The following is a 17,229-nucleotide window of genomic DNA, read 5'->3' as shown; positions in this document are numbered from 1 at the left end:
GTTTTTGTATATAAAACAAAAATAGTACAACCAATAGAATGATTATATGAATATGCAATGATAAATGAATGAATGTCTCGTTATACATTGTTTTAAACTAACCGACTGATTCATTTTCAAGTGTTTAGTTTGTGTATGATACTTGTCTGCCATCTTGTGGCTTGACTAGTGAATTACAGTCTTTCTCTCTTGCCTAAAAATGCATATGGATTCAACTACAGAATAAAAGTCCACCAATCGTCCTCAAGCTCACAGCACAGGCCTGTAGCCAGCCTGGTTATAAGGGGTGGTACTTTTTTTATTTTCTCTCTCAAAAAGTTGACCTATACCAAAAATATTTCGTCAATATTTACAATGAACAAATGTAAAATAATACTTATTTTAAAATACATATTTATGACATCATATATCATTAGAGAAAATAGGACTCTGTAGTGTGTTGTCATTTATTAGGCAAATGACGGACTGGCCAGCACATTTAACAGTCCTCAGTCAGAATTTGGCCATTTAAATAAAAATAATTAAAACATAATAATAGCCAAAATAACAAAAGCCAAACTAGTATTTAAAATTAATTTCAATATGTTCTAGGTTCTAGCCCTGGCTGGGTCAGTTAGTATTTCTGTATAGAGTTTGCATGTTCTCCCCGTGTTGGCGTGGGTTTCTTCCGGGTGCTCCGGTTTCCCCCACAGTCCAAACACATGCGCTATTGGGGAAGGAATTGGTTAAGCTAAATTGTCAGTAGTGAATGTGAGTGTGTATGGATGTTTCCCAGTGATTGGTTGCAGCTGGAAGGGCATCCACTGAGTAAAAAATTTGCTGGATAAGTTGGTGACACCAAATTAATAAAGGGACTAAGCTGAAAAGAAAATGAATGAATGAATGAATGAATAAATAAATAAATATACAAATAAACAAATAAATAAACAAATAATGAATAAATCAATCAATAAATAAAGAAACAAACAAACAAAAAACAAAAATAAAAAAATAATTAAATAAAGAAAGAAACAAACAAATAAATAATTAAATAAATGAATAAATAAATAAACAAATTAATGAATAAATCAATCAATAAATAAAGAAACAACAAAAAAAATAATAATAATTAAATAAAAAAACAAACAAATAAATAAATAAATAAATTAATTAATTAATGAATAAATCAATAAAGAAATAAAGAAACAAACAAACAAACAAAAAACATAAACAAATAAATAAATAAACAAATAAACAAATAAATACCTAAATAAATAAACAAATTAATGAATAAATCAATAAATAAAGAAACAAAAAAACAAACAAACAAATAAATAAATAAATACATAAATAAATAAACAAATTAATGAATAAATCAATAAATAAAGAAAGAAACAAAAAAACAAAAACAAACAAATAAATAAATAAATAAATAAATAAATAAATACATAAATAAATAAACAAATTAATGAATAAATCAATAAATAAAGAAAGTAACAAACAAACAAAAAACAAATAAATAAATAAATAAATAAATAAACATCAGATTTGATGCAAACTTTTAAACACCAAAAAAAAAAAACATATTTTCCTACAAGAGTGAAATGAAAAGTATTCAGAGAGACGAGAGGCTGTTTAAACCAAGCATGACATTTAATACACTTTTTATTTTTCTTATTCACAAAAACAACAGCTGTGATGTATTATGATGATGATGAAGTCATTCAGAAAGAACCGACCAAAGAGCCGTACAAAAACAGAAACGCATGACAGTTTTAACTTACAAAACAACAACAGTGAAATAAAACTGACATTAGTTTGGATCCTCAATGGAAGAGTCTCGATCATCTGAAGAAAACAAAAAATCAAATCCATTATAAAATACACTGTAAAAAATGATGGGGTCAACACAATCGATTTGTGTTGGGACAACATGAAGGAATAAAGTTAAACAATTAGTTTTGAGAAGTTTAAGTGACTTGAACATAAAACAGTTCGGTTGTTCCTTAATAAAACTCAAGAATTGTGTTGTTTCAGCTCTTTTTAAATAAGTAGTTTGAACAAACAGAAAACATCTTTGTTTGAGTGTAAAAGCAACATGAATAACAAGAAGTAAAGTAAGACAGGAGGTGTGTTGTCATACCTGTTCAGCCAGCCATGATGTGCTTTACAAAAGCTGTGAAGAAATAAAAGAAATAACAAATAAATATTCTATGCAAGTACAAAATCAGTCTGAAGTACTGTGTTGCTACACTGAAGAAAAAAAAAAGATTCATTGGATTTACACTATTTATCAAGGTAAGTGGTTACAAACAATTTACATGGGCTTAAATTAAACAAACAACTGAAGTTTGAACATTACTAAATTAAATTTCTTTGTTAAAATTCAGCCCATATAATCTGTTTGCAACCACTTACCTTCAAAAAATGTGGTAAGTCCAATCAATCATTTTTCAGTGTATTTAAATCAGAGTGTGCCTCACACAGGTGAGTGGGCTTGACAAACAACCTGTGAAAACAATCTTCTCAAAACACTCCCTCCTAAATCTTATAAATTAAATCTTAGTTAACCCTTTAACAGGCATCATAACCACCTGGTTGAGCTTTTATCCATAGGTTATCATTATTATTTTTGTATTGCTTATTACTATTTATCAGAGTTGTGTCGGTATATTATTCAATACAAGATGTGGGCCAAAAATATTCAAGGAAGTGCACTTTAAAGGGTTAAATCTTTAAAATAATAATAATAATAATAATAACAATAATAATAATAATAATAATAATAACAATAATAATAATAATAATAATAATAATAATAACAATAATAATAACAATAATAATAATAATATTAATAATAATAATAATAATAATAATAATAATAATAATAACAATAATAATAATAATAATAACAAAAATATTAACAATAACAATAATAATATCAAAAATAATAATAAAAAATATAAATAATAATAATAATAATAATAATAACAAAAATAATAATAATAATAACAAAAATAATAATAAAAAATATTAACAATAATAATAATAATAATAACAAAAATATTAATAATAACAACAACAATAATAACAAAAGCAATAGTAATAACACAAATAATAATAATAATAATAATAATAATAATAACAAAAATAATAATAATAATAACAAAATAATGATAACAAAAATATTAATAATAATAACAACAACAACAATAATAACAAAAGCAATAATAATAACAAAAATAATAATAATAATAATAATAATAATAATAATAATAACAACAATAATAATAAAAGCAATAGTAATAACAACAATAATAATAATATTATTATTATTTTTATTATTAATAATAACAAAAACTATTAACAATAATAATAATAATAATAATAATAATAATAATGATAATAACAAAATATTACTATTAATAACAACAACAACAACAACAATAACAATAACAATAATAATAATTATAATAACAAAATATTAATATTAATAACAACAACAATAAAAATAATAATAATAATAAAAATAACAAAAACAATAATAATAATAACAAATATATTAATAATAACAACAACAACAACAACAATAATAATAATAATAATAATAATAATAATAACAAAAATATTAATAATAACAACAACAATAATAATAATAATAATAATAATAATAATAATAATAATAATAATAATAATAATGTACATTGTTAAAGCGCTATAGAAATAAAGATTTTCTAATTTTAAAGAATTGTTTACAGAATAAAGCCTGACAGACTTATCAGCAGCCCAACTCAATATGGATGTCTATTGTATAAAACTGAAATGTATATAAAACTGAGATGTACTTCATTCCTACTTCTCAGAGATAAACTGTTGTCAGTCTATTAATAATAGACGATGATCTGCATATTAGTGCACATGCTGAGACAGAATGAAGGTGTCTAAGTGTATATAAACTGACCTTCATAGTTTATACAGCCGTTTGCGTCCTCCTGTCCAGCCATCAGCTGCTCCACTTCATCCTCCTTCATCTTCTCACCTGCAGAAAAAGACTCAAAAGCTCAAACTAGAGTCTTGGCAGACACTAAACCATCTTTAGCACCAGGATTTTCTTCTCAATTAAAAATATACAGGGCGACTGAATGGTTAACACTGCCACCTTACAGCAAGAAGGTTGCTGATTCGAGTCCCAGCTGGGTCAGTTGGATTTTCTGTATGGAGTTTGCATGTTCTCCGTGTTGGTGTGGGTTTCCTCCGGGTGCTCCGGTTTCCCTCACAGTCCAAACACATGCGCTATAGGGGAATTGAATAAACTATATTGGCTGTAGTGTATGAGTGTGGGGCATCACGGTGGTGCAGTGGGTAGCACAATCGCCTCACAGCAAGAAGGTCGCTGATTCGAGCTCTGGCTGTGCCAGTGGGCATTTCTGTGTGGATGTTCTCCCCGTGTTGGAGTGGGTTTCCTCCGGGTGCTCTGGTTTCCCAAACAAGTCTAAAAAGCTTAGGGTAAGCTAAATTGTCCGTAGTGTATGTATGTGTGTGAATGAGTGTGCATGGATGTTTCCCAGTGATTAGTTGCAGCTGGAAGGGCTTCCACTATGTAAAACATATGCTGGATAAGTTGGCAGTTCATTCCGCTGTGGCGACCCGAGATTAGTAAAGGGACTAAGCTGAAAAGAAAATGAATGAATGTATGAGTGTGTGTGTGTGTGTGTGTGATTGAGTGTGAATGGGTGTTTCCCAGTACCAGTAATTGTATGTGTATACACTTTTTTGTCTTTGTAACTCGATCACTCTCAGTTCAGACTTCAAAATTCTTCATCTTGTGGATGTGAATCTCTAATTGTGAGTAACTGAATAAAAAACAAGTCACAATTCTGAGAAAAAATAAATCAAACTCAGAATTGACTCCTTTTTCCCCAAATGTTTACAAAAGTTGAGTCAACTTTTAGCTGCTTACACAGAAGAAAAGGCAACATCACCATCTGGGGTGGTTTATTGTTCAGTTGAAGTGAGAATTATTCACCCTCCTGTGAATATTTCCCAAATGATGTTTAACAGATTCAGGAATTTTTCACAGTATTTCCTATAATATTTTTTCCTCTGGAGAAAGTCTGATTTGGTTGATTTTGGATAAAATAAAAGCAGTTTTTAATTGTTTTAAACCCATTTTAAGGTCAATATTATAAGCCCCCTTAAGCAATATTAGTTTTGATTGTCTACAGAACAAACCACTGTTATACAATGACTTGCCCAATTACCCTAACTTTACCCTAATTAACCTAGTTAAGCCTTTAAATGTCACTTTAAACCAGGGGTCACCAATCTCAGTCCTGGAGGGCCGGTGTCCCTGCAGGTTTAACTCCAACTTGCCTCAACACACCTGGCTGGGTGTTTCATGTATACCTAGTAATACCTTGATTAGCTTGTTCAGGTGTGTTTGATAAGGGTTGGAGCTAAAATCTGCAGGACACCGGCCCTCCAGGAACAAGTTTGGTGACCCCAGCTTTAAACTGTAAACTAGTGTCTTAAAGAATATCTAGTCAAATATTATGTGCTGTCATCATGATGAAGATAAAAGAAATCAGTTATTAGAAATTATGTTTATAAATATTTTAAAAAGATCTTAAATCTGTTAAACAGAAATTGGGAAAAAATACACAGGGGGGCTAATAATTCTGACTCCGACTGTATATAATCAATGTTGAAGTTTACCCAGAGTGGCGAGGACGTGTCTGAGCTCAGCACCCATCACTGTCCCGTTGCCCTCTTTGTCAAACACTCTCAGACCCTCAACGAAGTCCTCAATGGTGCCGCGGTCTTTGGCCTTGCAGATGTGCTGATGCATTGGCAGGAACTGGTCAAAATCCAGCATCTTCACTTGCATGTCTGAAAGCAAGACAGTGGGATTAGTTTCTGTGGCACAGTCGGGCTAAACAATTTGGTATTTAAAGGGCACCTATTATGCAAAAATCACCTTTATAAGGGGGTTAAACACAGTTGTGTGTCAGCAGTGTGTGAATATAAGCAGTTTCTAATTAATTAATTAATAGTTTTTATAATCAGACTTGATAAAAACAGTCTGCAGAAACACACTGATTGACATTCTCCATTTGTACGCGTCATCAGAGGGGGAAAGCCCCGCCCACTAGTGACTATTGCTCCCTCATTAGCATATGATGCTAGTCTTGTTTTAGAACCACTATGCTGACACACAGGCATTTGTAGCCCCGCCCTCTTTTGAAAAGAGCACAGTCTCATTTAAATTTAAAGCGACAGTCACCAAAACACCACAATTAGGATCAAAGCCTAAAAAGGTCAATTTCAGAGAGTTATAAACATTATCTGTGTATTATTTTGAGCTGAGACTTCACATCCACACTCTAGGGACATCAGAGACTTATTTAACATCTTATTTTAAGCCTTTACATTAAAAAGTGGCATATTAGGTGTCATTTAAAGGAATAGTTCACACAAAGCAAAAATCCTGTTATCATTTACTCGCATTTTACTCTTTCTTCTGTTGAACACAAATGAAGATATTTTGAAGAATGTCGGAAAGCTGTTACTATTGACTTCCATAGTATTTAGTTTTTTCTACTATGGATGTTTATGGTTACAGGTTTCCAGCATTCTTCCAAACGTCCTTTTTTGTGTTCAACAGAATAAAGAAACTCATTACTTAGAGTAAATAGTGAGTAAATTTGTGTTTCGTCTTGAGCTCTGACATATGATTCTGTGGGCCAAATTTGTTAAAACATAGTTTACTAAATGTATTATGATTAACACTATATTATTATTAACCATACTCATAATCACATCAGAATTGACAACACAAAGGTCTAGGCCTGTCAGATATTACATTAAATGTTACACTAAAATGGCCACCAGATGGAAGAAATGAGGCATCTTAATGAGGCAGTCACTGACTTAAAAATTCAAATGATTCATTCAAAAGAGTCGATTCATTTATAAATGAAGCAAATGACAGTCGTTATGAATGAATCATTGACTCAAATGATTTCTTCAAAAAATGGATTCAATAACAAGTGAAACACCACAGTTATACTGTTGTACAAGTACAACAGCTCATACAAAGCATTATTAATTAGATTTTAATCATTTTAATAGTTTTAAAAGCAACAGGTTTACTCACTCGTTTTAATTAAAGTCAACTAATCGCTTTAAAAGCAAGAGGTTTACTCACTTATTTTAAGTAAAGTCAACTAATCGCTTTAAAAGCAACAGGTTTACTCACTTATTTTAAGTAAAGTCAACTAATCGCTTTAAAAGCAACAGGTTTACTCACTTATTTTAAGTAAAGTCAACTAATCGCTTTAAAAGCAACAGATTTACTCACTTATTTTAAGTAAAGTCAACTAATCGCTTTAAAAGCAACAGGTTTACTCACTTATTTTAAGTAAAGTCAACTAATCGCTTTAAAAGCAACAGATTTACTCACTTATTTTAAGTAAAGTCAACTAATCGCTTTAAAAGCAACAGGTTTACTCACTTATTTTAAGTAAAGTCAACTAATCTCTTTGAAAGCAACAGGTTTACTCACTTAGTTTAAGTAAAGTCAACTAATCGCTTTAAAAGCAACAGGTTTACACACTTATTTTAAGTAAAGTCAACTAATCGCTTTAAAAGCAACAGGTTTACTCACTTATTTTAAGTAAAGTCAACTAATCGCTTTAAAAGCAACAGGTTTACTCACTTAGTTTAAGTAAAGTCAACTAATCTCTTTGAAAGCAACAGGTTTACTCACTTAGTTTAAGTAAAGTCAACTAATCGCTTTAAAAGCAACAGGTTTACTCACTTATTTTAAGTAAAGTCAACTAATCGCTTTAAAAGCAACAGGTTTACTCACTTATTTTAAGTAAAGTCAACTAATCGCTTTAAAAGCAACAGGTTTACTCACTCATTTTAAGTAAAGTCAACTAATCGCTTTAAAAGCAACAGGTTTACTCACTTATTTTAAGTAAAGTCAACTAATCGCTTTAAAAGCAACAGGTTTACTTCCCTATTTTAAGTAAAGTCAACAAATGTGTTTTTTGCAGTGTTGTAAAGACTCACCCTCAGGTTTGGGTTTTCCTAAGACGTGCAGCACTTCAGCATTGGTGGGATTTTGGCCCAAAGCCCTGATCAGATCCCCACACTGAGCAAAGGTGATTTTCATCTCATTGGTGGGCGTCCTGTCAAACAGCTGGAACGCGTCCTTGAAATCTGTGAAAGACAGTGGGACATAATCAGTTCCTCAGGCTCCAGCAGGCTGTAAAACCTGTATGTGAGCGATTAGATAATATTTAGATCAGTGTAGATTCAGAATTCAAAGCCATTAACAGCTGATGATTTAAATTCTCTGTTAGAGAGAGAACGAGAAAGAGAAGGATAGTGTTAGAATGATGAATCTACATTTGTTATACTCATTTAGACAGACACTTTTTATCCGTTGTATACTTTTCTTTCTTTATTATCAGTTCTCGCTTTCTCTGAGAGTTTAACCTACAAGCTTTAGCATCATTCTCTTCTACAACTACATGAAACCTTCAATGTATCAACCCACAACTTCAGCAACAAGTAGATTATTCATGTCCTTCAAAGCATTTCTTGTATTGTCATATAAAAACAACACTGTATAGAATAAACCTGCAACAAAGGAACATCATTTCTGCCTCATTTGTGATAAGACGACATGCTAGTTCACAGAACGGAATGTTTCAGACACCTGACTGACACTACAAAGCTGGTTTGAAGTAAAACCATATTGTCATAAATTGTCATTCTTGGGTGATGTGATGATAAATTTGAAACTGTTTTAATAATTTCTATTTAAAATTTTACATGCAATAGTAGGATACATTACCAAATAAATAAATAAATATTGTGCAATTGTTAAATCTTAAATAATAAATAAATAATAAGTGATTAAATAAATAATTGTTAACTTGCATTATTTATTATTAGCTAATTCTTCTTTGCGTATTCAATAGTGTGATTCATTGGTAAATAAATAAATAAATAAATGTTACTTGCATTATTTATTATTGTGTTATTTTTATTTGTGTGTTTAGTAGTGGGATAAATAAATAGATAGATTAATATTATTTATTATTGACTAATTCTTTTTTGTGTTTCAATGTTGTGGGATTCAATGGTAAATAAATAAATAAATTAAATAAATAAATAAATAAAATAAATAAATAAATAAATAAATGTTACTTGCATTATTTATTATTGTGTATTTTTTATTTGTGTGTTTAGTAGTGGGATAAATAAATAAATAGATTATTATTATTTATTATTGACTAATTCTTCTTTGTGTGTTTCAATGTTGTGGGATTCAATGGTAAATAAATAAAGATAGAAAATAAATAAATAAATAAATAAATAAATAAATAAATAAATAAATAAATAAATAAATGTTACTTGCATTATTTATTATTGTGTATTTTTTATTTGTGTGTTTAGTAGTGGGATAAATAAATAAATAGATTATTATTATTTATTATTGACTAATTCTTTGTGTGTTTCAATGTTGTGGAATTCAATGGTAAATAAATAAATAAATAAATATAGAAAATAAATAAATAAATAAATAAATAAATGTTAGTTGCAATATTTATTATTGACTAATTGTTCTTTGTGTGTTTCAATGTTGTGGGATTCAATGGTAAATAAATAAATAAATAAATAAATAAATAAATAAATAAATAAATATAGAAAATAAATAAATAAATAAATAAATAAATGTTAGTTGCAATATTTATTATTGACTAATTGTTCTTTGTGTGTTTCAATGTTGTGGGATTCAATGGTAAACAAACAAACAAATAAATAAATAAATAAATAAATAAATAAATAAATGTTAGTTGCATTATTTATTATTGGCTAATTGTTCTTTGTGTGTTCAATAGTGGCATTCAATGGGGAATAAAATGTAATTAATTAATTATTGTTACTTGCATTATGTATTATTTGGTAATTGTGGGTTCACAGAGAATCATGGAGATAAACGACAACAACAACAATAAGACAACTGCATTCAGTAGCAATCTAGATTACTTATTTTAACAAATATATTTTAGGTACTTTTGGATTACTTTTAGATTACTTTAGAGCCACACGTTTATAGCATGGATTTGAATAGCGTTATTGTTTTATGGAGAGATTTTTTGCAAGAAGCTTTGAGTGCAAATAAATTGAAATGACATTTACAGTACATGAACATTCTACACTGTGGATATATTGTGAATAATTAGCAAAAATAAAATATACTGTATACAGTACACGTATATTAAAAAGTAACTGTAATCTGTAATCTATAACATGATCTAATAACAAGTACTCCTTTTTAAATGGGATTTCATAATTCAGAGTACATGCAATGAGTAACTAACCAACAATAATAATTAACTAAATAATGAACTACATAATTTTCCCAAAGATCAAGTATGATTAAAATGATTACAAATAAAATGCGACTTACCCTCAATCTGCTCAGCGGTGAATTCAATCTGCCAAGAAAAAAATACAAATAAAATGAATGAATCGTACAAAGCCTAACTCTGTCGTTTATTCAATATAATACAAGATGATAATGGGATTACATGCAGGAAATGTGATTATTAAAGCTCAAGTAGAATTTGTCCTTCAGGATGCGTCCCATCCAGTTGTCAAATGTCTACACACACACACACACACACAATCCTTTTTGTCCTTTGACTCATTGTCTAAAAGTATTTATGAGCAGCCTTGGGCCAGAAGGAGTGTGTGTGTGTGTGTGTGTGTGTGTGTGTTTGTAGGGTAGGGTAAACTGAACACCTGATACCCCGTTTGTCTTTTCAGCACAGACTCTTATGCATCAGGATGAGCAGGTTTAGACAGTGATTGAATGCTGAACACATGACATGGACAATATGCTATTTTAAGCCTAAGGAAATAGCAAAATGCCAAATGATAAGTCCAGTTGAGGAAACAGTTATTCTGACCTTAAATGAGACTATACTGTACAGAAGGTCACCAAACTAATGTCTATAATTCTAACAATGCATTTTGTCAATGCTGGAACAATCATTCTATATACTATTATCTATATCTATTATTATTGTAGTGATATTAAATGTTTTATAGCCATTAACGTGATAGTTTACCCAAAACAATGGAAAATGAAACACTATTTACTTTCTTCTGTTGAACAGTACAGAAGATTTTCAGAAGAAAGCTGAAAACCTGTAACTATTGACTTCCATAGTAGGTCAAATAAAAACTATAGTGTGAAAACTAATCTTACTGCCTTAAATTGTTTAGTTTATTCAAATAAAAATGTTCTAGTCATTTCCCAGTACTGGGTTTCAGCTGGAAGGGCGTCCGTAAAACTTATGTTGGAATAGTTGGCGGTTCATTCCACTGTGGCGACCTCTGAAATAGAGACTAAGGAAAATGATGAATGTTTTAGTCATCTCAACTTACATTAGTCAAACAGACTTAAAAATGTTAAGCTAAACTTTGTAAAACAACAAAAAAATCTGAATTGACACCTGATTAACCGATTAAAATAAGTTAATGAACACATTTGTTGTCATGACTTTTTGTCATATAATTTTTTACCGTGTATCGAACTCGGTAACTAATTAGTGTCATAATATTTGTTTTTCCCATTATGGATATCAAGGTTTTCAGTTTTCCTTAAAATTGTTGAAACCTGAATAACCTATAAAATAAGTTAAAGCAACTTAAAAAAAGTCCAAATATCGATTTTTTTTGTGTGTGTGTTAAACAAAAGAGAATAGACAATTGCATTTCGATTGAGTGAAAGACGAGAACATTTAGCAGAATTTTCAGTTTTGGGTGAACTATCCCTTTAAATATTGCTAAAAATAATTTTTGCCCATCATTTACATATTTAAAGACACACAAACATACTTGAAAATAACATATAAAGCACTTTTTAATCACTGTTGAAGTTTCACTGCCATTAAGAGACATTGTGTCTGCCATGAAGTGATTTAGTTTATTTAAATTCAATAAATAACATTAAATGGGACCTATTATGCTCTTTTTTTACAAGATGTAAAATAAGTCTCTGATGTGCCTAGAGTGTGTGCGCATGTGTGTATGTGAGAAGTTTCAGCTCAAAATAGCTCAAACTCTCTGAAACTGACCCTTTTAGGCTTTGATCCTAATTGTGGTGTTTTGGTGACTGTCGCTTTAAATTCAAATGAGATTGTGCTCTTTTTCAAAAGAGGGCGGAGCTACAAATGCTTGTGTGTCAGCATAGTGGCATATTCAAAAACAAGACTAGCATCATATGCTTATGAGGGAGAGATGGTCACTAGTGGGCGGGGCTTTCCCCCTCTGATGACATCATACAAATGGAGAATGTCAATCAAAGTGTTTCTGCAGACTGTTTTTATCAAGTATAATTATAAAACATAAATTGAATACATTTTAACTATTACAAGCTGCTTATATTCACACACTGCCACCAAACAACTGTATTTGAACATCTTATAAAAGTGATTTTTGCATAATAGGTGCTCTTTAAAAGTATACAGTATCACACACAGTGATATAATCGACATACCCATACATTTACAGAGCTATTGTAAAAGATTTTTCTCCGTAATCCGAGCTCATCAACATCAGAAATGCATTCAACTCTTTGACATACTATTTATGGATTTGCAAAGACTTCAGAAGTCACAGTTCTGTAGGTTTTGGGTGGTCCGAGCTGCAGAGGCGTAATCAAAATCACATTGTGTGTGGCCCAAACCTCAACACTTCGAGAATACATCATGAAAACAGAAATATTTCAGACTACGGAAATGTGGTGTGAAGAGGCAGTGTTGACCGCTGAAATCGCTTTCGCTTCTCTGAAACTTGAGTATACTGTCAATTTCCCACCGTTTCATCATAGGAAACCGAAAAAAACGAAACGTCGTTGCCACCCGCTGTTATTAATGATATGGCAGAGAGTATGGCTTGTGGAAATATGTCAAACTTCTGGGAGAGTTGCTAAAAAATTTGTGGGAAAGAGATTGGTATACAATAGCCAAACAAACGCTGATTGCAAACTGCCTCTGGAATAAAAGCAGATTAAACAAATATGAATATAGATTATAGAACAAATATGAATAGACTTCCAAATGTGACTGAAATAATGACTGGGGGATTTCATTTGTAGGTGTTCAGCCCTATAGAGAAAACTGATCTGTGGAAATATATGCAAATTACTATATATAAGTATGACATTAAAGTTAACATTTGAATTTCACATACAGTAAAATTACGTCATAAATGCATCATATATTTGAAATATTGCAAATAATATATATGTTTACATGTTTTTTTTTCTACCATTGGAATTATATTGGCCAAATATAATCACATATAATATATTTAAGCATTTATGTACATATATTCAATCCCATTGGGATTAAAAATATAATATAAACATCATTTTAATCGTTATTTTTTACAATTTTTGCGATATTTTGAAATATATGTTGCATCTATGACATATATTTCATATATGTGAATTTTAAATATGAACTTTTATGTCATATATGTACTGCAGTTCCCATGAATTGCTATAAATCTGATTTCTATATGGGACACCGCATCTGCCTTTGGACTTCACATTCACTGTTCATATACAGAATGTCTTATTGGATCCACTTCACCGTCTACAACACATTTCTCTGATGCTGCTCAGTTCTTGCAAAGATATCAAACTGAATAGAAATAAATAAGGAATAATTGATGGGCTGTTGAATTATAAAATTATGCACGGCTGAAGTGATGATGTGACCAGAAAAAAAGAAGAAACAAAACGAGCAGAGTGTGCATTATTTTTGTAATAATTCAAGGGAGTCAGTTATTGCAGTTATGTACTAAAGCACATTCACCACATTTGGTATTTCTTTATTAACTATCCTTAAATCAGTATAGGACTAGTTTTTAGCACATCCCATTCAAATCTTTTAATTTTGATTGGTCTGATTTCGGACTGTTAAAGTCTATGAAATAATAAAACTTGTTTATTAAAAAAAACTGCACATCTTAAAATGACTATCAGCCAATCAGAATCAAGTATTCAACAATCCTGTAAAAAATGTCACTTTTAAAGGGATAGTTCACCCAAAATAGACAATTCTGTCATCATTTATTCAAACTTCACTTGTTGAAAACCTAGTTAAGTTTCTTTCTTCTGTTGAACACAATAAAGGGTATAAGGGAAAAATACTGTTTGCTGGTACCCATTGACTTCTGTAGTATTGGTGTAAGCAAGCAGCATTTTTCGAAATATTTTGTTTTGTGTCCAACAACAAAAAAAGAAACTCGCAAAGGTTTAAAACCCATGAGGGAAAGTAAATGATACAGCAGTTTTCATTTTTGGGTTCGCTATCCCTTTAAGGCATATGCCTCAAACTCAATTCCTGGAAAGCTGCAGCTCTGCACAGTTTTGCTCAAACCTTAATCAAACACAGCTGATTCAACTAATCAAGGTAATCCAACTGATGTTCAAGACTACTAGACACTAATAGTCTTGAACACCTTGATTAGTAGGATCAGATGTGTTTGATTAGGGTTGGAGCAAGGTTTCATATTATCTCAAATTCTCACACCAATTGTGTCCAAAGTGAGTAAACCTGTTGTAATTTGGAACTGTTAAATTCACTTAATTTTTTAATAATTATGCACATAGTCCCTTTACTAAATAATTTTGAGTCAACAAGTATACTCACTTTTTTAGGTAAAGTCAACTAATCGCTTTAAAAAAATGGGTTTACTCACTTTGTAAAGTCAATTAATTGCTGTTTAAAGCCACTGGTTTAATACATTTTTTAAGTAAAGTCAACTTTGTGCTTTAAAAGCAACAGGTTTACAAACTATTATAGATAAAGACAATTAATCGCTTCAAAAGAAATGGATTTGCTCACATTTTTAAGTTATCTATTGGTTTAACAGCAGCAGGTTTATTAATGTTTTAGGTCAATTTAACTAATCGATTTAAAAGCAATGGATTTACTCACTTTTTAAAAAGAAAAACTGAAGTCAACTAGTCACTTTAAATGCAACATGTTTACTAACTTTTAGTTAAAGTGAACTAGTTGCATTAAAAGCAATGGTTTTACTCAAGTTTTTAAAACTAAAGTCAACTAATTGATATAAAAGCAACAGGTTTACTCACTTTTTTAAATTCAGTCAATTAACCGCTTTAAAAAAATGATTTAATCACTTTTTTAAGTCAAATAACTGCTTTAAAAGCAACAGTTTTACTAATGTTGTGGATCAACTCAAGTAATCGATTTAAAAGCAGTGGGTTTACTCACTTAAAAAAAAAAACTAAAGTCAACTAATGCAACAGGTTTAGTAACCTTTTTTTAATTAGTCAACGAATGACTAATTAAGTCATTCTAATTAGTCTTAGACTAATTATTAAACATGTTTACTAACTTTTAGGTAAAGTGAATAGTTGCTTTAAAAGCAACAAGTTCACTCACTTATTTTAAGTAAAGTCATCTAATCGCTTTAAAAGCAACAGGTTTACTCACTTTTTTAAGTAAAGTCAACTAATCGCTTTAAAAGCAGCAAGTTCACTCACTTTTTAAGTAAAGTCAACTAATCGCTTTAAAAGCAGCAAGTTCACTCACTTTTTTAAGTAAAGTCAACTAATCGCTTTAAAAGCATCAAGTTCACTCACTTTAAGTAAAGTCAACTAATCGCTTTAAAAGCATCAAGTTCACTCACTTTTTAAGTAAAGTCAACTAATCGCTTTAAAAGCAGTGGGTTTACTCACTTTAAAAAAAAACTAAAGTCAACTAATGCAACAGGTTTAGTAACTTTTCTTTAATTATAGTTAATGAATTGCGTTAAAAGCAATGGGTTTACTCACTTTTTTAAGTAGTTAACTATAGTCACTTTAAACGCAACATATGTTTACTAACTTTTTAGGTAAAGTGAACTAGTTGCTGTAAAAGCAGTGGGTTTACTCAATTTTTTTAAACTAATGTCAACTAATTGCTTTAAAAGTAACAGGTTTACTCACTTTTTTAAATAAAATGACCAAGTTGATTTATAAGCAATGTGTTTACAAAAAAAATTGAGTAAAGTCAACTAATCTATTTTTTTTTACCTTGTATCTCTTTGCATTGCATCTCAACAAGTTTTGTGTTAGGAGTTAGTACCTGGACCTCCGCTGCGTTAAACTCGGGCTCCTTTGGGGGCTCAGGCTCTGGGGGTTTGGGTGCAGCTGCTGGTTTGGGCTCTTCCTTCTTCTTGGGGGCCATGATGAAGGTTAGGATGCAACAGAGAGGGACGGAGACAGCACAGGGTGGCACACGCTCTGGGTACAGGACTCCATGCTGTCAGGGGGCTTTTTATTCTCAGCCCAGCAGGTACCGCCAGCCCCCTTTTGTCCCAGGAAGGTGCCAGAAACCAAGAGGAAGGCTGTAAAAGGACATGCCCTAATGCTTCTATTTGAGACACATTGTTGTCCCTCGACAGACGCTCTCGTCCATCTGTACAGGACGATAGAGTTTGCTCATTTAGCTGGATGTTAATGGATGTTGGACATTTTTAAACTTTAAAACAAAAAGAGGAGCAACGGTGAGGGTCACTGCAGAGGTTCACATTCATTTTAGGGTTTTTTTTTATTTTGTGTGCTGTGCTGCACTCTCAGAAATCTGTCAGTGGGACGATGCCTTTTCAAAAGGAACAATTTTGTTCATAACATGTTCTAAGAGGCACATATTAAAACCTAAAAAGTACAAATATGGACCTCATAAGAGCTTAAAGGTACAAAAATGAACCCTAAAGATACTAATGTCCACCTGTATGGTACAAAAATTAAGAAGATTTTGTCCCAGTGACAGATTTTGTATCTTTATTTCTGAGTGTGTGCATCTCCTCTGAATGCTGTTTTTCAGCTGTTCTGGGATAAGTTGTATTTCAGTGATGTTGTTCTAAATGATTCGGTATAATCAAGCATGCAATTAATTAAAATCCAATCAGTAAGCTGTGTATGAGGCTTCTTGTGTAATGTTGATATAGAATCCAATTATATGAATACTGTATATATTCCTCTGCATTAGGGTTTATATATATATATGCATATTTTATATATATATATATACATATATATATATATATATATATATATATATATATATATATATATATATATATATATATATATATATATATATATATATACTGTATATATATGAATATATATGAATATGA

The 17,229-nt window shown here is 30.6% G+C and overlaps 1 protein-coding gene across 1 annotated transcript; it reads right to left on the bottom strand.

The window, feature by feature from the left end:
• Positions 1-1,613: 1,613 nt before the first annotated feature.
• Positions 1,614-16,347, bottom strand: myl13 (myosin, light chain 13). The gene is made up of 7 exons (XM_056470753.1): positions 16,173-16,347; positions 10,469-10,496; positions 8,056-8,205; positions 5,695-5,868; positions 3,941-4,018; positions 2,123-2,155; positions 1,614-1,827 (listed from the first exon to the last, which is right to left on the bottom strand). Exons 1-6 carry the CDS (start codon positions 16,272-16,274, stop codon positions 2,127-2,129), a joined length of 561 nt encoding a protein of 186 aa, XP_056326728.1. The 5' UTR covers positions 16,275-16,347; the 3' UTR covers positions 1,614-1,827; positions 2,123-2,126.
• Between the last annotated feature and the right edge of the window lie 882 nt (positions 16,348-17,229).

Source organism: Danio aesculapii, chromosome 2 (genome assembly GCF_903798145.1).
Source record: "Danio aesculapii chromosome 2, fDanAes4.1, whole genome shotgun sequence".
NCBI classification, from domain to species: domain Eukaryota; kingdom Metazoa; phylum Chordata; class Actinopteri; order Cypriniformes; family Danionidae; genus Danio; species Danio aesculapii.
The sequence above is the reverse complement of the archived record's forward strand: the minus strand, read 5'-3'. Positions and strand labels throughout refer to the sequence as shown.